Source organism: Triplophysa dalaica, chromosome 22 (assembly GCF_015846415.1).
Source record: "Triplophysa dalaica isolate WHDGS20190420 chromosome 22, ASM1584641v1, whole genome shotgun sequence".
Lineage (NCBI taxonomy): Eukaryota > Metazoa > Chordata > Actinopteri > Cypriniformes > Nemacheilidae > Triplophysa > Triplophysa dalaica.
In genome coordinates, this window is record NC_079563.1 from 16,332,683 (window position 1) to 16,356,003 (window position 23,321).

Consider the following 23,321-nt stretch of genomic DNA (forward strand, 5'->3'; position numbering starts at 1 on the left):
GTAAAGTGAGGCAGAATTCTATCCATATTCAGTGATCTAATCATTAGTTACATTTGTGAGAGCTAAAATCTGTGAATTTCTCAGTAATATATTTAATTTGTTCTATCATATGTTTTTTCAATACATCTCAAACATTGTTTCCTCGTGTTCTAACAATGCCCTTGTTATATGTAACGGGAAATGTTCAGTGTCTTTAATTTATTTCCCCTAAAAGATAAATTTGCACATATATCATTTACATTTTCGGGTTATTACCAGGGAACATCGGTATACTGTCGTGTATATACTTAATCACTAAATCAAAGGAAAGGCAGATGGATTTGAGCTCACAAACAACACCTGTTTAACACAGGATGTGACAGCAACAGTCACTTTGTTCCCATAAGAAAACAGAAAAACTGTCTAACAAGATATATGGATAAGAGACTGTTAAAAACACATGGTCACAACGTGTGAACCTAGCAGAGATACCTATACGTGACCTTTAACCCCACCCAAACCTTCTCTGCAATGTTTTCTCCAGCTTGACGACAATGTTTGCCATAGGAGTTATGTTTATACCTCACAGGGCAAAGGGGTGTCGGATTTTGTGTTTGATGCTTTATTCCCGATTAAATGTGTGGGATTGTAAATGCAGTGCTGCTGATTCTATTCCTTCATGATAAAAAGAGCCCGAAACCATCAGCACAGAAAAGATAATCTATCTGTTCTTGTTTTAATTAGGTTTTAATAACCGACTTTCAAATAGTATAACTGGTTGTAATACTTTTATAGATTAAACAGTAATGTAATGAACTGGCTCTTTGGTCAAGACGGGCTGCAGTAACGTTACGTAAATTAACGTAAACCTAATCTGCGTAAAATAAAAAAGGCGACTGTATATAACGTTACCCTCCATTAACCCCCAATAACAAAACATAATCTCCGTGTGAAATATTTACATGAATAAATTGTCAGCGAACACTGGCATGAACATCTTCAGGTTTGAAAGACTTATTTACTTTGTCTGCGATTTACGTCACGGACGTATTTTGGGCGACGAGTGCACAGTTTCGTCCTGCACGATTACAATAAAAATAGCTAAATCTACCCAAATTATTTCTAAATGTTAAAATAATTATATATTCATTATTTTAAGTTACTGTATTAAATATCATTGAATTATTATATCTTGTTTTCATTGTTGTTCCTCGAACGTGCTGAAGCGAAACTATAACTGAGTCTGTCTGTGTTCTATTCATGTGACGTCAAACGTACAGCTGATCTCAGCCTATGTTGTCAGCAGATTTACGCTCCGGAAAAGTACGATTATTAATGTTTTCATAACACTACACAAGAGCCAGACTACTGTGCGAGTGTGCCCTACCAAGTGAGCTGATGTTGAGTAAAAATAAGTAGAGATTCGTGTAGCAGCGATGCGCTGCGCTCGGCGCGTCCTTCAACGCGCAGACGCGCTCTACAGACGCGTCAACACATGGTCTGCTGTCGGAGCGGCATTTAACATCCATCACCGACGACTGGACAATGTGGAGAAAAATGTGGTATGAATTATAAAATATGTACAATGTTATAATCTGTGTATTATTCAGCTCGTATTCTTTTTCCAAAGTTGTTTGCCCTCCACCTCTGTGACAGAAGGTCAGAAGTTGATATCGTTTTATTAAGTAATATCTTTTTTTCTAGAGAAGTTCTTTATACTCCCAATTTGTTGTGTATGTGTCTGTATCTTACTTTAAATCTTATGTAATTATACTTTATTGCTATGGTGACCGGTGGCTGCTGTACTGGTAAAGTGTAGTTTATGGGACACAATGAAAGTCTTTCTCTTCTCAGGGTCTGTTTGGGGTGCCAGAGCTCAGCAGTCCCGCTGGTTTCCAGGTGGCCCAGCGAAAGGCTCTCCGCGAAGCTGAGTTTCTGGTCCACAGAGCCTGCACACATCCTCCTGATGCCATCACCGTGGAAACGTTTGACCAGCTCTCTGACAGCTTGTGTAAAGTGGCAGACCTGGTAAGCTCAGCATTACCCACCGTTTCCAAACATTGATTTTATGTTCCTGCGATTGAACAGAGTTCAAGTTTCATATTCAAACCAGCCATTATGGGCAGCAAGCCACATATGTTTACCTTCTATTTATATATTCTATTTATTATTATTTATTAATTTGTATTTGTTTTGCAGGCAGATTTTATCAAAGTTGCTCATCCGGATGCTGCGTTCCGTGAGGCTGCGGAAAGGACCTGTGTTGATATTGGAACTGTTGTGGAAAAGTATGAATCCGATCTTCTGCTTTTTAATGTCATTCTGGCTTTACTTTAACATTTGATTACTTTTAACTCATATGAACATTAGTTGTTTATGATCGTGTGTTGCAGACTCAATACAAATGTTGATTTGTGTCGGAGCCTGAAAACTTTGTTGGAAAATGAAGCTGTTTTGGCCACACTGGATCCAGACGCAAGGTTGGTGCAATTTCTGCGTAAGCAAAGGATCATCGGAATTTCTTAAACCTTTTTGTGTATCATTGAAATCCTCCTAAAAACGCACCAATTACATTTTACATAACCAAATAACATTACAGGCATGCACTTTATCACACAGTCATTGTGTTTCTTATTCTGTTGTGATGGTTTCTTAGGAGAGTTGCAGAGCTTTTCATGTTTGACTTTGAGATCAGCGGGATACGTCTAGATGAATCCAAGGTCAGTAACAACAATACTGTAAGACCAAGCCATCTTATACAAAATGCACATAAGATGCCTTGCTATAATGACATTGATAATGGATCTTTGACCTTTGTTTTTTTTATCATCACAGAGGAAAAAAGCTGTTGCATTGAATGTGAAGTTGCTGGATCTTTCATACGAGTTTCTGAACGGCTCTTAGCTCCCAAACGCTATAGACAAGCGGGTTCTACCGGAACACATTCGCCACTGTTTCTCCATAGACGGGAACCGAGTTCAGATCGGCGGGCTGTGTGCGGATTCTCCCAATGAGCTGGTGCGGGATTCTGCCTGTTTTGTTGCTTGAGCTTCCGGTTTAGCCATTGTTTACAAATGAATGAGCAAATCCTTTACTCAGCTGCAGCGTGACAGCCACTTGGTTCTTTACTGCTCTGTTCTGATAGTGTTGCGGACAGAAGGGAATTTTTTTTGTAAAATTAGAAATCAAACTTAGAATTTATATGTCGAGGGTGCAAACAAACTGATCAAAAGTATAACTTGAATGCATACATGTTAATTGAAAGCATGACTTTTGTTCAGTACGATGTTTTATTTTCATCTCTCTTGTAGGTTCGAGAAGCTGCGTATAAAATCTTTTTGTACCCCAACACTAGTCTCCTGATTTGTTTGGATGAGCTTCTGGCTTGTAGACATGAGCTGGCAACACTAGTGGGCTATGAATCATTTGCACACAGAGCTTTGAAAGGAACAATGGCTAAAACTCCAGGTAAAAAATGCTTTTTTAGTCCAAGCACCATCTGCCGTTTCTGTAGCTCAGTTGGTAGAGCAGTGTGGGTTAAATTCCCTGAGAACACATACTGGTGAAAAAATGTATACCTCAAATTTATTGTGTCTGCCAAAAGTATAACAGATTTGCAAATGTTTGTTTTCAGAGACTGTGATGAACTTTTTGACGCTGCTTACGGAAAAGCTCTCAGACAGGTACATTACACACACTGGCAAGGTTGTTGCCATCACAACCTTTGATGTTGTATTAAAGTCCCAGCGAAATAAAAAATTACAATTCTTATTCTTCATGAAATATTGCAGCATTTAAAGTAAATAGCTTATCGATGTGGATAATTTTCTTTTTAAATTCATGCATCCTCATAATCTTCAGTTAAAATCTAAAAATGCACTTTCGCCCTGAAACGACTATCCATCTCAAATGATGAAAATCAGACGGCTTGGGCGGAGCATCCGCTAACTCCTCCCCTTCAACTGTCAGTCTGCTGCCAGTTTCATTTCAAAATGCAACAGCTGATTTTATACATCCGATCAATTTGCAGTGAAGACGCAACACGGACACTTATTTTTTCCTTTGAAATTGCTATTCACTCGGAAAGGTTTCAGAATACGCAAGTAAACACGATCGCAACTTCCGGTTCACCGGGACTTGGCGTTTTTATATTTCTTGCTATTATAATACAGGACATCAAAGGATTTCAAGATGATGAGAGAAATGAAGAAGGAAACGCACTTAATAAATCATGTAAGTGTTTATTTTGTGCACCTTGTTTTTCGTTTCACTGAGCAGTCGGAATGTTAAGACCTGTTGTATATTTTTTCATGTGCTAGGAAGTGATGCCGTGGGATCATGCGTACCTCAGTAGTGCCATCAGGACAGAGAAGTATGCATTTTACATATATTTAGAAATATAATAATAAAGATTCCCCTTTCGACTCGTATACACCTACGCCGATGTGTCTTTAGGTTTAATGTAGATTGCAGCGTTTACAGCCCATACTTCTCTCTCGGTGCTTGCATGGAGGGTCTCAACCATCTCTTCACACAGTTATTGGGTGTCTATTTCCAAGCAGAGGACCCGAAAATGGGAGAAGTTTGGAGCGAAGATGTTAGAAAGCTGGTGAGCTCCTTTTTCTCTGTTTGCTTTTGCTCGGTATTCAAGGTCAATCCTTACCCACGTGGGATAGTTTACCCAAAAGTAATAATTCTGTCATTATTCGCCTTGTTTACCCTTTCGTCTGTGGAACACAAAAAGAAGATATTTTGAGGAATGTCTCAGTGGTTTGTGTCCATACAATAGAAGTCAATGGGGAACAATGTTATATAATTGGTTACCAACATTCTTCAAAATATCTGCTTTTGCGTTCTGCAGAAAGAAATTCATACAGGTTTGACATGAAAGAATGATCATTTTTTGGGTGAACTATCCCTTTAATACACGGATAGGTGTCTTGACTGTGCTTTTGTTCTGCAAACAGGCGGTGGTTCACGAAACCGAGGGACTGCTGGGATATATATACTGTGATTTCTTCCGTAGACCTGATAAACCTAACCAGGTAAAGCTTACCGCTCTATGTACAACATTCAGTCTAACGGTTGATTGTGAGTTATGTACATATCAAATTGGGATTGACACACATACTGTAGGTGAAATTCAATGAACATGTATAATTCTGATGGTTGGTTTTGGAACTAAAATCATGTAAGTATATAAACTGGACCATCACTTGTTGTGAACTGACTGCTGTTTCCGTATGGCAGGACTGTCACTTCACCATCCGTGGTGGGCGGTTGATGAAAGATGGTGTTTATCAGCTCCCTGTTGTGGTGCTGATGTTGAGTTTACCTCCACCCAATGGGAAAACCCCATCACTGCTTACTCCTGCCATGGTGGAGAACCTCTTCCATGAGATGGGGCATGCCATGCACTCAATGTTAGGCCGAACACGTTATCAACATGTCACAGGTCAGGATTCATTATTCATCATATTCTAAATTACAACATTACACATGACATAGTAACTGACCAGAATGTGTTTACTATGAAGGAACCAGGTGCTCTACAGATTTTGCTGAGGTTCCTTCTGTCCTCATGGAGTATTTTGCATCAGATTATCGGGTTGTGAGCCAGTTCGCTCGACATTATCAAACCGGGGAGGTGAGCGAGTCATGTAGCTGCTTCAGAGATTTTTGGTAATGTATGTCTATAAGGTGTATTTTGGCTCGACCTTCATCTTTCGTCTGTCGTCTGTAGCCCCTGCCTGAGAGCCTTGTTTCCCGTTTGTGTGAGTCTAAAAGGGTGTGCTGTGCTGCCGACACTCAGCTACAGGTAGATAAAACTGAATTGTTGAATGAAGTCAGTGCTAAAATGGAACGTCTGACTTGTAATTTCCCCTCTGTCTGGACATTTATCTATTTCTGGTGTTCTGAAGAAGAGCGACTCTATTTTCAGATTTTCTATGCAGCTTTGGATCAGGTTTATCACGGAAAGCCACAATACACAACCACCACTGACATCCTCAGAGAAATGCAGGAGAAATTTTATGGGTTACCGTATGTTCACGACACAGTGAGTATCTGGACAATACTGTCACTCATTTCTAACTCTGATGTTTTTTGCTGAAATACAAGGCATTTCTTGTGTTTTCTGTCTGGTGATGCAGGCTTGGCAGCTGAGATTCAGTCATCTGGTTGGTTATGGTGCTAAATATTATTCCTACCTCATGTCCAGAGCTGTGGCCTCCATGGTGTGGAGGCAGTGTTTTCTGCAGGATCCCTTTAACAGGTCAGTGATATACTCCATAGCTTTAAACTTCTCAAATTGCGACAATCAGTCAAAACCTGATTATTTTATAAAGGCCTATGGGTCTTAAATGGCACGGCTGAGATGAATATTATCGTTTGTTTTCGATGGAGGCAATGTGTATACACGATTTAAAGGTAAAAAACACAACTTTTTACAAAGCTCTGAAAAGCGAGATGTGCTATGATTGGCACGTTAACCAGTACTTGGTGATTGGTTGAATACTGCAAGCGTGTGACGGAAATGTAACGCTTCTTACCATATTTGGAACATCAGCAATTGTACTGACAGGTACACCACCTTACTTGCGTTTACATTTGGGCAGTCTTTTGTCAAATATAACACACCAAAGACACATAAAAACAAATATTAGCGCCATATGACCCCTTTAACGGAAGGAGATTTTTCCGCAGAGATATGGGAGAGCGTTACCGCAGGGAGATGCTTGCTCATGGAGGTAGTAAAGAACCTATGCTGATGGTCCAAGGTAAAGACAACTGCCTTCAGATTTGTGACCGTATCATATCAATTTGAGTTTAGTTTTTAGAATGATATATTTTTATCCTCAGGAATGCTGCAGAAAACCCCAACTATTGAAGACTTTGTGGATGCACTAGTGGTGGATCTTGATGCAAATTTGAAAACCCAAAAATAAGAGCGTCACAGAGAGCCCCACAATGTCACGGCAACTTTCCCCATCCAGCTGCTTTTTATACCTCATTAAAGTATTATATGAAAACCGGCTGTCACTCATTTATATACTTTTTTTTAATAATAAATAATGGTCATCAAGAAGCAAAATCAGTGTTCGTTGCAATAATAGTGTGCTTCCAGACTTGTATGCAATTTTTCATGTAATTTGTGGGTTGTGCTGCAACAATTAAATCTTTACATTAAAATGGTTAAGCGACAATTTCACAATGCTTGGACCGAGCCTTAAATTAAGACTTTGCTATGTGGCTTTTATAAACTACCTTGAAAACCTTACTGGTATTTGTAACATCAATACATCAAATAGATTCACCACTGTCCTTCAGGAACCTTGGATGTCCAAATTCAGTTTTCCAGGAAATGGGGAAAAAGTGCTCAAAATTGAGAAGTACATTTTAATGGTTATCTCCACAAAACTGAAACATGAGGTTCATAAGGATAGCATCACTATCAACCATTTCATTAAGACACATCACTGCATGTTAAAACAGTGCAAACATCCATTTTAGTTTGAGACTAGGATTAAGCTTTATGACAATGCTGCCATCACATCCACATTATTGTTCCATTAACAACAATGCTTTAACGTTACTAAATACTTTGTGTAAATAAATCAAAGACGTTGCTTCCCGGTTGAAGTGGGAATTATTGAATTACCGAGAGCATGTGAAGACGGCTCAAGGCCTAAAAAGTACAAACCCATCCAGATAGCCAGCTATACAGAGATTTATAGTTTCACAATTTGAATGTAGTCCACCTGCTAAAACCCATTAATGCTTCAAAAGCTCAAATCTTTTTTCCAAAAAATTGGCTTATGAATAAAACCTTGAAGAGACTTTAATGGATTCCATCCCATTAAGGATTTTCAACATTTAAGTGTAATGTTCATTACAGACACTGATTATAAAGTACATATTAATTTTTCTGAAGAAATACACAAACACAATTCCGTTTTGTTGTTGTTGTTTATTTACCTATACAAAAACACAACACAAGCCAGGGTGGGATCTGGGGGAAAAGCAGACAAACCATTAAATGTAAAAAGGTTACACTTATTGTGCATAACTTAACACGACTAGTTGATAATCACCATGTTATGCTTCCTTCTCTGGAGGAACCTCATCTGTGCCCTTGGTGTTTCTGGTGTAGATCACCTGAGCCCTGTGCTTGGACACCAGCTTGATCAAACCTACAAAAAATAAATGAATACATTTATAGATTGTTTCCAATGCTCAATATCATGATTGATGTGAAGTTGTGACGACAATGCAAACATCATAGAAAAGCCTGGCACATTCTAAGCATATTTATACACTTCATATTTAGCATGGGATCATCACCTTTGCCCATCAGCTCTTGCAGGGCAGCCCTGGCCAGCGAGCCCCTGATCTTCAGCCTCTCAGATACCACCGCGGGTGTGATGAGCTTGTAGTTGGGAACTTCTTTGTATAGTTTGTCATAAGTGGCCTTGTCAAACAGAACCAGGTTGTTCAACTTGTCCCTCACCTTTCCTTTGGACCACTTCTGCTCGGGACCAAAAAGTAAATTAACAAACCATGTTTCCATCAAGACACACCTTATGAGTCAACTGAAGACCCTAACACAACGGACACGCGCTTAGGCCTCTCTTTAAAAATAAAATGTATTTTACCTTCTTCTTAGCTTTGCCTCCTGATTTATTGACGGGGTCCTTTTCCTTTTTGGACTTGCCGGCGTCCTTCTTCTGCTTGCTATCCTTGGGCGGCTAAAGATCGAGAAGAAAAAGACAATCTTAGTTAAAACGCAAAACATTTACATTGACACACTGTATTGTCACGCGTAACATTTTTATCGCGTCCCACTGCGGTGCGCATGCTCGGGCCTCGCGCACAATGTGCGTACGGCACGGCAACCCTTCTCGCTAAAATATCTTACATATCCGCAAATACGGGCTTCATAAGTTGCATATCGTTTCTTCTCATGTTTTAAGACATCGGACAGGTAATCTTATAACGTTGTAGGAGTGGGTAAAAAGCAGTATTTTAACGGCTTAGAATCGCTCGAGCACTCACCATGCTGAGGCGTTGCGAGCTGCGGAAGAGAAAGGAAGTGGTGCACGAGCAACGTCCGCTTTGTCCGCGTGCGCTTCGACGCGTGTATGCGCCTCGTATTGAGGATCGTAGCTCTCGTGCGTGCTCTGCAGGACAGGAGCCGATTTATGTAAAATACAACATTCAAAAAGAGATTTTCTACACGAGTTTTCAAACTTCACACGTCTCTTAATCAGACAAATAATACATTTAATGTTAAAATAATTGTTTTTGTTATTGTTGCAAAATACTGCGAAAATATACGGAAGTTCATAGATTTCCCCAGAATAATGAAGATGCCAACATACATGTTTTAATTGTTTTATCATTATTGTTGTTTTCCTACATTTAATATTTTACGTTAACACATATTGAATATTTTCCTATGCTCCTTTCATATTTTCTTATGCTGGGCCATGGGACCTGGTTGAGGAACATTGATACAAAAAGCAGTATTAAGATATTATTTAGATGTTAAATCTTCAATAAAATGTGGTTTCATGTTTTTATGAGAACTGTATGAAAGAAGCTCATTCACGTCTTCTTTCATTCATAAAAATGATCAGAAATTATCTTGCATAATACAATAGTTATATTTATTGTGATGCATGAATTAATCAAAATCGCTTTAGGGCATTATTTCTTAATGTCTTTGTTACGAACAGCTATATATCACTGTCTTATGCTTTAGCTAAAATATTTCCAAACTCCCAAGCCTATCCTTTATCATGTGACACAGCCAAATTAAAAATGATTCATTATTCTGTTGATACAAAACAACAATGATTTAATCATTTTATATGAAGTTTTAATATATACTACAATTTTACACTTTTTTACATTATAAAGTATATTGCTGGTTGCATGACTTGACAGTAACTGTGTTCATAGTGTTGATGGAGACAGATTTGTAAAGTACAAAAAAATGTGTGTGTACGTTAAACACTCATGTGATTCATAACAATTTAGCACCTAAACTTCAGTTTATAACACAAATGTTCTGAAAAAAAAACATACGCAGCAGTAGGTCAAAGCAAATTCTAATTAAAACCTCCATGTTAAAAAACATTTGTGTTATTCTGTGCCAGTTGATACACACTAAGTAAACAACTCACCACAGTGAGAAAGTGTCTAAAGTTTTTTTTATGTTCTTCTAAAAGGTTGTGGAGTGACATTTATATCTGAATTGTGTGAATGTGCCTTTATAGCTGGTAAAGAAACTTGTCTCAATCTTGGAAAATACTATAATGTGATACTGAAGGTGATATGTATTTAAATAAAACTGCCTGATTAAACGACAGAAACACTGTTACAACTTAAGTGTTTTTAGGACTGTTAGATGTGGTAGTTGTCTCTAAAGTGACATCACATTGGAAGGGCTCACTAAATAGTAATTTTCCAAAAGGATTAGTCCATCTTTTTAGGCACACGACCCATTTTTGTGCGCATGTTACGCACAAAAAAGAAACACACTGTTGTAACAGCACAGGCGACCTCTGCTACCCAGAATGCCGTGTCCCAGCTGTAGCGTTTGGCAATGGTGCTGAATGGAAGGCCGGCAATGAATGCGCCAACTAATAAAAAACAACAACAAATAAGATCAAAACAAATCAAAGAACGAGGAGAATATTGTATGAAGTATTTCAGCATGGTATACTGGATGAAACAATCTGTATAAATGTACCATTTGCCATCAGAGCTACGATGGCATGAGATGTCCCACAGAAGTTCGAGGGGGCGCTCTCACTCGCTATCACTCCAAACAAGGCAATTGGTCCGTATGATGAAAATCCAAACGCAGCACCAAGAATTAAAATCCAAAGCTGTTCAAGAGACAGGGAAACACTGCTGATTTAAACTCAACATTTTGCAATATCAATCGCTAGTGACAGCTAAGGTTTAATCCATATTCTGGTGAACTGTTGAACTTGTGTACCTCTTTTTCTGCGACACCAGTGAGAAGTGAGACAGGATGAAGTGCCAAAACCCACAGCGGTGCCTCCTGAAAAAAAACAGACATCCCTTTTCCTCAATGCCAACTTCAAATACAAATTATAACATTGCAAACAATGTTTTATCATTTGTTGTTTTTAACAAGTTCACCTCTGGCATCTCTGACGTAATGGTTACCCGGAAAAGGTACATGGACACAGCCATACCTCCCATCATCATCAGGAGGAGCCCATGCCGAGGATTCCCGTGGGTACCCAGCCCTTGCTACAAAAACCAGGAAGAGTAATTGCAGCAAAACTATATTTCCAGTTTATACTAAAATGTACCGGTGGAATGAATACAATCAATTTCTTTACGCTGCAGAATTTCTTAACCCACCTTTGCGACAGCCCTGTCAGACAGATAACCAGCTCCAATGCTGCCAAAAAACCCACCGACTTCCAACGCGCTCATGTACGAACTGCCTGCGAAAATACGCAAACGCATCAGCGTGCTTATATATGCATCGCCTGTTTTCTTAAGCAATCTTAAAGGTATAGTTCACCCAAAAATTAAAATTCTGTCATTAATTACTCCCTCTTTAGTTGTTGCAAACCTGGCTATCCTACAGTCTTCAAAATATTTTCTTTTGTGTTCGACAGAACAAAGGAATTATAAAGTATTTTTTCCAACTGTATTGTTAACTGTTTTGTTATAAGCACTCTTCCAAATATCTTTCTGTGTGTTCAACAGAACAGATTTGGATCAACTCGAAGGGGAGTAAATTATTTTTTGGTGAACTGTGCCTTTAAAGTTTGTACTAGCATGGAAAATAAAACTGCAATTCAATGCAATACCAAACTCACCCATCATAGCAGATTGACCTTTCTCCTGCATAAGGAAAAGCTGACCCCAGTCTGTACAGGCAATCTTAACCCCAAACACAACCAGGTAACCCGCAGACAGAACCCAGAGGTACGGAGACAGCAGGAACTCTTTTAAGGTGCTTTCATCATTGGGGGCTGGAAAGAGGAGGCGTCTAAATAGACTGACAGCAGCCAAAATGAAAATGGTTAACAACTGGTCCGGATGTTGAGACACATGCTCTTACCTCCTTTCTTCCCTTTGCCCTTATTAGCTCCAGGCTCAATGTTGGGCAGGCCCACATCACTGGGTTCGTTCTTCACCAGCAGAAGACACACGACAGAGATGATCATGCAGACTACGCCTGACATGGACATGATGATTCTCCAATCGTAGTAATGAACCAACACAGTTGTGATGATGGGTCCTAAACTACCAGCCAGGTTCATGCTGCAGCACAGGATGGCCCACCACGTCCCAAACTGAGACGGTTCAAACCACTAGAAAAAAAACTATGGTTTACACAACTGCATGTATAAATTGTATAGAGAACAAGAAATCATTTCCATTCTCTGTGTTGTACTTTCAACTGTGGTGGCTTGGTTGTGTGATTTGTGTGCGTATCCATAGCTTAGCTATATTTTGGGAAATTTCCCCAGAATTATGTGATATAAGATTATTTTCGTAACATCCTAAAAGGTAATGGCAAAAAGGATTTTTATTTTAGTAAGTAGTCTTTTTCTTTATTCTTTAACCAGGTTTATTTAATAACAATTGCACAAATAATATAGTTAGCAGCTAGTTTGTTGATTGTGTTACTGTAAAACTACTCTCACACAATTGTGTTAAAGGAACAGTTCACCCAAAACAATTCTGGATCATCATTTACTCACTCTTGAGTTATTCCAAATCTGTATAAATGTCTTAGTTCTGATGAACATCGCAAAAGATATTCGGAAGAATGTTTGTAATCGAACAGTTAGGGCCACCATTGACTACCATAGTAAGAAAAATGACAATGGTAGTCAATGGTGCCCCAGAACTGTTTGCTTTCCTACCTTCTTCAAAACATCTTTTGTATTTAACAGAACGAAGAAATGTATGAAAGCAATTTTCCTAGTATGTAAGTCAATGGTGGCCAAGAACTGTTTGGTTACAAGCATTCTTCCAAATATCTTTCTTTAGTGTTCATCACAACAAAGAAATGTATAGATTTGGAACGGAAATTAATTTTTAGGTGAAACATTTTTTATTCACTCTCTATAGATGCTTAAAAACAAGTTTTATTCCTCGAAGGCATAGGTTTCATTTAATTCAGATTAACAAATTCTAGGATCCTTAAACTCTATTAAATGCTGAATGTAGACCAATAAGCATCACCCTCTAAAATGGCTGTCATTTAATTCAGCGACATTCACTTCATTGGGAACCGACAAGTTGGTTTATTAAGAATTCAGTGTATCGTAATGTTTGACACAACAAGCATGCGACTGCTATCGGGTTGATCTATGACTATAGACTAGCGCAGCAGGTCAGCATCAGGTTTGAATTCCAAACTATTTCTGTCAAAATGCCAACACTAGAAGACAGGTGTAAGCTGACAGCTTCTAAAGGTTAAGGGTCAGATAATTTAAACACACCAACATAAGAGAGGATCTAACTTTAGGGACAGACTCAATCAGTTCCGGCAACATCTGACTTTTTGATATTTTGAAAGTGATATTCAGCCAAAAAGTCATTTCAAGTCTTAATTTACTCACGCTTTGAATTAAAGCTTCCGCTTTATAACTAATGTAAATAATGTTTTCGTGCAGGTTGCAACGACATCAAGAGTGCATGATGTCAGAATTTGAATCTTACCTTCCGAAGCACTTTTCCACACGGTGGCCAGCCGAAACCCTGACCGAACCCGTTCACAAACCAAAGCACGGTAAACATCATGACAGTAGACGACCAGGAGAAGGTGATGTTTATGGCACCCACAATGAAGAGCCCGATGGAGAACAGCCATCGAGCGCTGATCTGGTCCGAAAGCACTCCGCTAATAAACTTACTGATGGCGTAAGCAAGAGTCTGACTGCTGATGATCAACCCTGCATCACAGAAAAATAAACATTACGGATGCTTGGTGAGTACCTGGCGGAGTACTTAAGATGAAAGAGAAGCAACTTTGTGTTTCAGAACCAATAAAAGACCCTTAAAGGCATGGCACACTCACCAAGCTCTTCCTTATCCAGCTCGATCTCCTTCATCACTGACGGCATCAGAAAAGAGAAAGTCTTTCGGTTGAAGTAATACAGCGAGTACCCGACAAACATCGAGATGAATATAACAGTGCGGTAATATCCATAACCTGCTGCGCCCATGTTTGCAGTAGTGATGTGATGATTAAAACGGAATAAATCTAGACTGTTCACCCAGCAATAACAAGATGTTTCGTGCTTGGGAGAAATCTGATGAATCTGGGTGGAAACCTTTTAATGCTGACAAAATACCTCCAGATTAAACATCACACGGCCAATTCTTTTTCATTTCATGACTTTTGTAGCACCGTGCAGGTCCTTTTCTACAAGTCCCTTAAAGCTGCACGGATGAAAGGCAGTCTCGCTTCATCCGCTGTTTGTTATTACACCTGAAAAAAAACAGATTTTAGATTTAGCCTTGTTCAATATGCATGCAACAACATGTTCTCAGAATAGGAATGTTGTCCGTCCTGAAGGTTTCTACAAAGTTCATGCAACTGTCTAAATGTTAAAGGGTTGCTTGAGTGCCCATGACACCGAAAGTCTCTTTGGACGGTGTCATGAACATGAAACATGATGCAGAAATCATATCTCAAGGCTTGTGCAGGACTGCAAAGTCCAGGGATAAAAATAGCATGGTTTGGATACGTGCAGCCTACAAAACATACACGTGCACTCTTTTATATAGGGATTTAAAGGAGGATTAATATGCAAACCTCAGCTTTGCAATATGTAACGTGTGAATTACAGAGATGTTTTGGCCGGAGATCACTTTTGCAGCAGGTGCATGCAGCGCATTCTGTAAGCGCGAAATGACGTCGACAGAGCAGCGTGCACGCGCGCTCAATATATACGTATTCAGTGTCATGGCATCAAAACCACCAAATACAAGAGTAACATTGATTCTGACCTCTAACACACGGGCGCATCTTCCTTATTTTAGCAGCGCAAATATTTAACACATCACTAATTTATAATATATAGGATCAAGCGCATATTTTGTTTACAGTCTCATATACACATTAAAGATAATGGAATAAAATGTACCTCCAGCTGTCCGGGCTCTCGTGCCGAATGCACGCCGTTGCAGGAACGCCTTCCCTAATCTCTTCTCTAATTGGCTGTAAATCTCTCATGTAAAGCGATGGGCGGGCTTTAACATCTTTCGCTCACATCGATTGGGTGTTTCTTCGTTGTGATTTTTTTATTGACTTTCCATACATTTTCCCAACGTGATATATAATCTATTAAAAGCCATTTTTAAAGAGACAATATTTACTTGACATTATTATACTTGTTTACTTCATTTAAATACTGAAAAAATCGTATTGAGGCGTACAACTAAAAATAGAGTAAATACAAATGTAGAAATTAATCTTTACAGTTAACGTATAAAATATGAATATCTACAATTAATAATTATTAAATTAAAAACAATTCAATTGTTTCGGTGAATAATGGAAGTTTGTACATTAATGATTGAGTTAATTGCGTCATGATGCTGATGATGCACTAGATGGCGTCATATGGTGTCGGAAGTAATAATGAGTGTGATGCTATGAAGATAAGGATTTGCCGCCTTGAAAGGCGATAGGTTGTCACATTTTTTTGGTGGTCTGTCATCTCTGTTTTAGCTCTTCAACTCTGTGTATGAGAGAGGAGGTCGGGGTGCGTAACTCTTATTCACATGATGATGTGTTGGAGCATAATTGTCAGCATAATTGTACTGGAATCCTATTATTATAATTCCAGGCCAAAACATTCGGGGCTAGATTACGAAGAATCGGGGCTAGAGCCCCGAATAAATAGTGCTAGCGACGCCCATGAATGCAGCACGTGAATATAGACTTGATCCCTCCACACCGCTCGTGCTCTGCAGACTGAAGGCATCGATTGGGACAGTCAGAGTGGGGTTTAAAACTGAACAGTGACAGAAGAGAGAACATCAATACATCAACCATCAGACAAACTGCCCCAGGAGTACACATCCCCAAAATCAATCCCCCCTTAGGTAAAGGACCGAATTAACTGGCTTTAATGACCCAATTCAGTTATCTACATGAACATTATAGTGCAGAACATCATCAGAATCACAGTTGACATCATTCGTGTTTGGAATCAGGAGGGAATGGGAATCAGTAGCTGCAGGCAAATATGAAAGGTGAAAATGAGAGGATGCGATCTGCTGCCAGATGTGTTCATTGTGGTACTTTTGATACCTAGGTATTTTTTAAATAAGGGTTCACAAATCACATCGTTCTTTCTTTCTTCTCTATTAAAACCACACACTGCAGTTTAACTGAAGTGAAGCAAAATTGTTTGAGAATAAAACAGGAAAGACACTGAGCGATGAAAGATTATGAATATGACACAGCCACCGCCTCAAAGTAATATTTTGCATTCCTCGTGTTTGGAACTATTCACTTGGTGACGTTTTAGATGAGTGTCCTTTGTTTCTCGTGCAATCTCCCATCAGCATCCACAATTGCAGTCTTTGTTGTCTAAATGAGAGGACACATTATTCTCGGGGGCTGACCTCTTGTCTATCTACTGGACCTGGCACTGCTCACACCAGTTCAGCAGCCCCCCCCCTCTCTCTCTTTCTCTCGCTCTCTTAAAAGGCCACCAGACATCTGACTGATAAAGATACTGTTAATGGTTGTGTCAAGGCAACGAGGGGTAGATGGAAAATGTAAGTATAACTGGATTTTTTCGTCCTTTTTAATACATCCAATATTTTCTATTGAGTAGCTGATGTGTTTTCTTCTCTGGTAAAATGGATGTGGTATTTATAGGTTTTATTATCATTATAATGTACTATCAATGTATGCAGGATTCAAATGCTTTTGCTTTCTTTAAGCCAATTTGAGCAACATGTAAATATGTTATTCTGGGACACACTTGTCTTGAAGTCTTGTTCTTGCTATTTTGAGATGTTATGGACAGCGTTATGCATTTTTGTATAAAAGAACAATTTTGCTGACACTGGATCTGAACTTGAAACGCGAACTTTATCTAGTTTATGGTTCGGTGGGTTAATTGGACTGCAGTCTGCTTGAAGAACCGAATCTCTGGTGACGCTTGTAATTTGGTGACTTCAGCTGTGTTACACGATGGATTGACCCAATTCTAACTTAGAGAGACACTAAGCGGGTTTCCATCACTCTGTTTTATTCGCATTTTTAAGTGGAAACAATACACAAAGTTTTAGGCTCACTTAAGGTGGTTTTTTATTTTTGGGAAAAAGGGTTAATGCGAATAATGGGAGATGGAAACGCATTTGCCGTATAAATTCCTCCAATAAGTGACAAAACTGCACTATGAGATGGAGTAACCGGACTAATGTTGTTACACGGCATCATAAATCTTGTTATGCTCATTCTTAAATGCCTGAGCAAGGTCGTCAACGTTTTTCTGTAATTGCCTCTTAGAACTTTCACAACATCATTTCCCAAACAGCATGCATCCACAAACGCACCGCATTTATTGTGTTTCGTAATCGTCTGCATGCGCAGGTATTACAGTTTTCCTTGATTGCTTAGGGCTGCTCGATTATGAAAAAAATCCTAATCCGATTATTTAACTCCATTACTCATCAACTTTTAAAACAACATAGAAAATGTAACAACTTGGCTTTTAAACTGTCAATTCAACTGAAAAATAAATGTAAAGTAAAATCACAGCTGTAAAGGAAGGGGGTGCGCTGTGGATTTGTACCACAAGAAAAGAGAGGATCCTTGCAAAATGGACTGTGGCACGATAATCGTTTTACCTCGATTATTTTGTTTTTGTTATTGTCATTTTCGATTAATTGCACGGCCCTACGATTGCTTAAACACGTTTCTTGAAATAATGCATCGTATTCTCAAAAGAGTCAACACAAATCCATTACATCTCACGGAATTCCCCAAACATCATATTTTCAGATCAAAATGAAGCTCTCTTCTCAAAACCATACAAACTTGTTTAAAAAACAAACTTTCCCCCCAGACCTGACACACACGCCCTCAAAATCATCCACACTACAACATAGTCTTAGACACTGGTGAGTTCAATTCAAAACACTTTTATTAAAACCTCGTCGTGGGCAATCGTGGCCTTATGGTTAGAGAGTCGGATTCGTGACCAGAAGATTGCCGGTTAGATCCTCATCTTCTTCTACTTTACAGTAGTGTAATGTTTTATTTAAATTTTTCCTAAAACTCTTTCTTTCACTTTGTTCTATGTGCACTCTTTAATGTTGTATATTCTAATAAACACTAAGCTGTCAAATTATTCTTGAGTCCCAATAAGTGAAAGTGACATATTTGTCAGGTAAGGTGACCCATACCCAAAATGTGACCTTTTTACCCATCCATTCAGTAGTGAATACACGCACACGCGGAGCAGTGGGCAGCTATCACTGCAGCGCCCGGGGAGCTAATAGGGGTTAGGTGCCTCCTGCAGCATACTAAAGTACTATATTACAGTAATATTGGTTAAGGGCACTATAGTTCTTTAGTAGGATTTAAAAGCCCTTAAGGAAATCAACCATGATTTTATCATTTTGTGTAGAAAGAAACCATGTTTTTTGGCAGATTTGTATGACCACAGTTCCACTAACTCTGGTTATGCTGTAGCAACACCATGGTTAAATTGTGGTCACAATGGTTTAACTATAGTGGCCATTTGAATTGTTTAATTTTAAGTTTAATTTCATTAGGGAACACTGTAGTATCTGGGAATTTTACTTTACTTTAGTAAATACTATTGTATACGCTATAGCAGGGCTAGTCAAGCACCTTTTAAATGAATCCTGAATGATAAGCTTGGCCGGGTGTGTTTGGTTAGGGTCGGAAATAAACTCTGCAGGATGCTGGCCCACAGTTGAGAGAACAACGCGAAATTACGGGATGAGAGATAGGGGAACAGAGAAAGGGCCAAAAGTGCTTTTATACGACATGTTGGCACTGGACTGCCAGCAGCAACAACATCATGCTTTAAGGGATTTAATATAATGTATGTTGTCTGTTGTTTGTTGCTATTGTGCCTCAACATGATTGAACAGGCAATTGTGTAAAATGTAAATTGATAATTCAGGATTCATTTAAAATTATGAACAGGTGCTTGATTCGCCCTGCTATAGCTTATACCACTGTATTTACTAAATTGTTAAGTTTAGTAAAATTTCCAGATCATATGTTCCCTTATGAAAATAAACTTTTAATTAAAACAAGTAAAACTGTCCACTATAGTTAATACATTGTAACTACAATATAAGAGGGGTGTGAGAAGACACATATCTCACGAGACGAGACACGACTTTTAATGAAATCCTGTACGATGAAATTGTCTTTTATTCACCTTAACACAAAATGCAAAAAAATGTAGGCATTATAAAATCAGCGTGTACTTTATGAAACACTATTTTTTAATTAAACATCTATTTTAAAGGGGTCATTTGACTCGAATAAAACTAATATTATTGTTTGCTTTAGATTTAATACAATGTCTATACACCAATTAACGCTGTATTTTCCACATACCCTGCATGTTTGTGTCTCCTCTTTGCCCCGCCTCACTGAAACGCGCTTATATTTTACAAAGCTCATCGCTCTGCAAACCGAGGTGTGCTATGATTGGCCAGGTCACTAGTGCGTAGTGATTGGTCAAATACTGCACGGAAATGTAACGGCTCTTACCATGTTCGGAACATGGGTGAGCCGGCGACGGTACAATGAAATTTAAAAGACCGCCCACATTGCGTCTACATTTGGGCGGTATTAGTCAAATCATATCACAAAGTGACGTACATGCGTGGGGGTGTGGTCACACGAGGCGTTTCAGGCAGGTCTGGGTTCGCATTCGCTTTAAGATAGAATGCATCTTTTGTTCCAACACTTACATTTATGCATTTTTACGTGTCTAATACATGCATGGGCAAATTAAAACACTCCAAAGACACAGAAAAACACGGATTTCCGCCATATGACCCCTTTAATTATTTATATCATAGAGAAATAAACAATATGTTAACAAAATGTTTGGTCAAAAACTCAAATGACAGGCAGAGGTGTGGTTGTTTTCTCATCTTTTGCAAAGTGCCCGTGTTAGCAGAGGTTAAAACCCGTCCGTCTAGCGCGTGTTTACAACAAAAACGGTGGGAAAGTAGCACCACGTAGCATGTTTATGAATAGCCGGTCACTGTAGCTCTTGGCAAACACATACTTATTAGTTAATTATAATAATATAGTTATTAGCGTGTTCTGTACAGTAATGAAAACAGGTCACACCACAACATAATGTGCACTCATGCAAATGCTCCCAAATATATTTTGAAGCCTCACAGGTTAAATTTAAGGAGCATTTAAAATGGTCATAATTTCGAGCCCATCACTCCATCATTCCAATCATTTCAGGAAATTGTGTTCTTGAGACTTATCGAATCTCGTCACACCCCTACAATTTAACCATGGAGTTGCTTCAGTATAACCAGAGATTTGTAGTGGAACTGTGGTCAAACAAATCTTATACAATGGTATAAGCTATAGCAGGGCTAATCAAACACCTGTTCATAATTTTAAATGTTTTATGAATTATCAATTTACCTGTTTTCACAATTGCCTGTTCATTCATGTTGAGGTACAATAGCAACAAACAACGGATGTTTGGGCAATAACGGCAGAGGGCTAAAGTCAGGCAATAGTTAAACACATGCCTCATGTCATGCTGGAGGATTTGCTAATACCATAGGATCACAATAATGTTTTATTTTTACCTTGTAATCAGACAAAGACAAATACAACAACTGAAGAATTTTTGAAAAAACAATTTCTGTAAATATTCAGGGAATGTTGGATCTCATCTGTGTCTATGGGGCTTAAAAACAGCCTTTCATGCTTATTTGAAGTGTTGTGCCAATACAGCTGCCATTTTTGTTCTCATCAAATACTTATTTAAATACCGAAGTTGAGAGCTTTTTCAGCAAAAAATAGCTAAAAATCACTGTTGTGTTTGTAAACATCAAATCATTCAGCCATGACTTAACCGGGATATGAAAGTAAAAAAAATGAATTCTTGCCACAGATCTGACAGTGGAAATGCTGAAGAGAAAAGACATCCTGGCACTTATTTTGATTGTATTTCCGTGGACTTTGCTCATCAAGTTTTGGCAGCAACATTCTGACAACCCTTTGCCTCCATCTCAAAGGGGTAAATACTAAACTGATCTTACACTTTGATCACAAAATGCTGTAATAATTCATAAATATTTTCTATAAGAAAGAATCAGATCTCTCTTCTCATAATAGCTGACAGATCAGTTCACAGAAGATGCTTCAGACTTCAAGAATCCTGCATCACACAGAACACCCAAATCACTGAAGTCACCCGGACGAGGTACATATACAGCCGCCTGCTGCCCTGGTCTGATGCGCTGCCCACTCTTCACGTAATAACGCCGACCTACAGTAGGCCCGTTCAGAAGGCGGAGTTAACCCGCCTTTCTAACACCCTTCTCCATGTGCCCAACCTGCACTGGTTAGTTGTGGAGGACTCTGCGGGGAGGACGGCGCTGGTGTCGAGGCTGCTGGAGAACTCAGGGTTGAATTACACCCACCTAAACGTAGAGACACCTCGGAACCTCAAAGTGCGAACGAATCCCAAAGAACGGAGGATCCCGCGCGGCACCATGCAGAGGAACCTGGCTCTTCGCTGGCTCAGGAGAAACATCAACCTGAACTCTGGTCATAAAGGGGTCGTCTACTTTGCAGATGATGACAATGCCTACAGCCTGGAGCTGTTTGAGGAGGTAAGACGGGAATTATTTTATTTTTGAGGTTTTTTTATTTTTTGGAAGTTGACACATTTACTCTTGTGCCACAGATGCGCTGGACTCGTAAAATATCTGTGTGGCCGGTCGCCTTTGTCGGAGGTCTCCGGTACGAATCGCCCAAAATCAACTCTCTGGGCAAAGTGTCCGGATGGAGGACGGTGTTTGACCCTCGTCGACCTTTTGCTATCGACATGGCAGGGTTTTCTGTGAATTTACAGCTCATCCTCGGCAAACCTCAAGCATACTTTAAGCTCCGGGGAGTAAAGGGTGGATACCAGGAGAGCAGTTTGTTACAGGATCTGGTCACTTTGTCTGACCTGGAGCCCAGAGCTGCCAACTGCACTAAGGTGACTCCATTTCCTATACCTCAATCTTAGTTCTTCTATGTTCTTATACAGTTTTACAGCACAATCCAGATGTTTATTGGAAATAAAGTGGTAAACCAACACATTAATAAAATAGTTTTTGCAGTTTTTATATAGTAAAAATATTATGATTAAAATGCATTTATTTATTTTATAAAGTTTATGTATTTAAAATGCTTTTGTAATGAAATGATAATGAAATGTAATGATTTTTTAATAGACAATTGTTGAAATTCAATGAAAGTTAATAATAAAAAAGTGAATCAGTAATTTCAGATTAATAAACAGAAATATTATATTTTATTCATATTAAATAAAGGCATGTGACCCACTGTTAAAAAAACACAGTTCAGTTCCTCATTGAATCATAAACACCTTTGCTTGTCAAAGCAAACAGAGGAATGTATTTTGTTTTTAACTATTTTTCAGGTGCTGGTTTGGCACACCAGGACAGAGAGACCTGTGCTTGTGAATGAAGGTAAAAAGGGATTTACAAATACCAGTGTTGAAATATGAAAAACTTCTGCATGAATAACTTATAGCATTAGAAGTTTGACTTTGTTGAACTTCTTGAACTCACTGGAATATGAGTATTTCAAGATACTCAACAACACTCCAGCACTTTACTCTTCTTTACATGTGGAACGTTTTTTCTCAATTTCTTAAAATGACATCCAAGATGTGGATTTTCACGGCTCTGTCGAGAGCTGCACAGTTCTGTCAAATTACACTATAAATAAAAGACGTCTTGTTAAAGATCGTGTATTATGCTATGTCATGCATTCTGACTTCTTTACACTGTTAAACATGCTGGCTTCTCACGCTTAACATGGTCAACTTGTTAAAAAACGAGTTGGACTTATGATGTATGACTCCCCCAAAACTCCAAAGGCTCCCGGAAAAGCACGGCAAGGCGAAAGAAAGAGCCCGCCAACGAGATAACGACGAGCGAGACTCGCTTACCATCAAGGTTATCTGCGGTGCGTCAAGATGGGCTGCACTTAGCTACTCTGCAGCTCGTTACTCTTGTGATAGCGAAATTTAGGTGTGTGT

At 38.9% G+C, this 23,321-nt stretch overlaps 4 protein-coding genes across 5 annotated transcripts; 2 read left to right on the top strand and 2 right to left on the bottom strand.

Annotated features, from left to right (window-relative positions):
- The first annotated feature begins 1,247 nt into the window (after window positions 1-1,247).
- On the top strand, window positions 1,248-7,172 carry mipepb (mitochondrial intermediate peptidase b). Its single transcript, XM_056737496.1, is given in 19 exon segments — window positions 1,248-1,541; window positions 1,834-2,007; window positions 2,179-2,267; window positions 2,373-2,459; window positions 2,636-2,699; window positions 2,815-2,997; window positions 3,291-3,447; window positions 3,614-3,662; window positions 4,152-4,212; window positions 4,299-4,351; window positions 4,435-4,588; window positions 4,947-5,024; window positions 5,230-5,434; window positions 5,517-5,626; window positions 5,723-5,797; window positions 5,921-6,037; window positions 6,132-6,253; window positions 6,685-6,758; window positions 6,841-7,172. Coding segments are annotated over 19 exon segments (2,064 nt in total). The 5' UTR covers window positions 1,248-1,415; the 3' UTR covers window positions 6,927-7,172.
- A 756-nt stretch (window positions 7,173-7,928) lies between these two features.
- On the bottom strand, window positions 7,929-9,118 carry rps25 (ribosomal protein S25). The gene is made up of 5 exons (XM_056736988.1): window positions 9,034-9,118; window positions 8,634-8,726; window positions 8,323-8,506; window positions 8,073-8,171; window positions 7,929-7,990 (listed from the first exon to the last, which is right to left on the bottom strand). The coding sequence occupies exons 1-4, from the start codon at window positions 9,034-9,036 to the stop codon at window positions 8,077-8,079; spliced, it is 375 nt and encodes a 124-aa protein (XP_056592966.1). The 5' UTR covers window positions 9,037-9,118; the 3' UTR covers window positions 7,929-7,990; window positions 8,073-8,076.
- A 562-nt stretch (window positions 9,119-9,680) lies between these two features.
- slc37a4b (solute carrier family 37 member 4b) lies at window positions 9,681-15,184 on the bottom strand. The gene is made up of 10 exons (XM_056736674.1): window positions 15,138-15,184; window positions 14,066-14,479; window positions 13,708-13,940; window positions 12,095-12,347; window positions 11,850-12,005; window positions 11,383-11,468; window positions 11,155-11,268; window positions 10,988-11,053; window positions 10,736-10,874; window positions 9,681-10,625 (listed from the first exon to the last, which is right to left on the bottom strand). Exons 2-10 carry the CDS (start codon window positions 14,211-14,213, stop codon window positions 10,459-10,461), a joined length of 1,362 nt encoding a protein of 453 aa, XP_056592652.1. The 5' UTR covers window positions 14,214-14,479; window positions 15,138-15,184; the 3' UTR covers window positions 9,681-10,458.
- Window positions 15,185-16,682: 1,498 nt separating this feature from the next.
- Window positions 16,683-22,991, top strand: b3gat1b (beta-1,3-glucuronyltransferase 1 (glucuronosyltransferase P) b). Of its 2 annotated transcripts, XM_056737243.1 has the most exons (6): window positions 16,683-16,782; window positions 21,156-21,281; window positions 21,387-21,467; window positions 21,614-21,879; window positions 21,954-22,250; window positions 22,698-22,991. In XM_056737243.1, the coding sequence occupies exons 1-6, from the start codon at window positions 16,746-16,748 to the stop codon at window positions 22,782-22,784; spliced, it is 894 nt and encodes a 297-aa protein (XP_056593221.1). In that variant the 5' UTR covers window positions 16,683-16,745; the 3' UTR covers window positions 22,785-22,991. The 2 variants fall into 2 exon arrangements, with proteins under 2 accessions (XP_056593221.1, XP_056593220.1); XM_056737242.1 differs by having other exon boundaries at window positions 21,380-21,879.
- The last annotated feature ends 330 nt before the right edge of the window (window positions 22,992-23,321 follow it).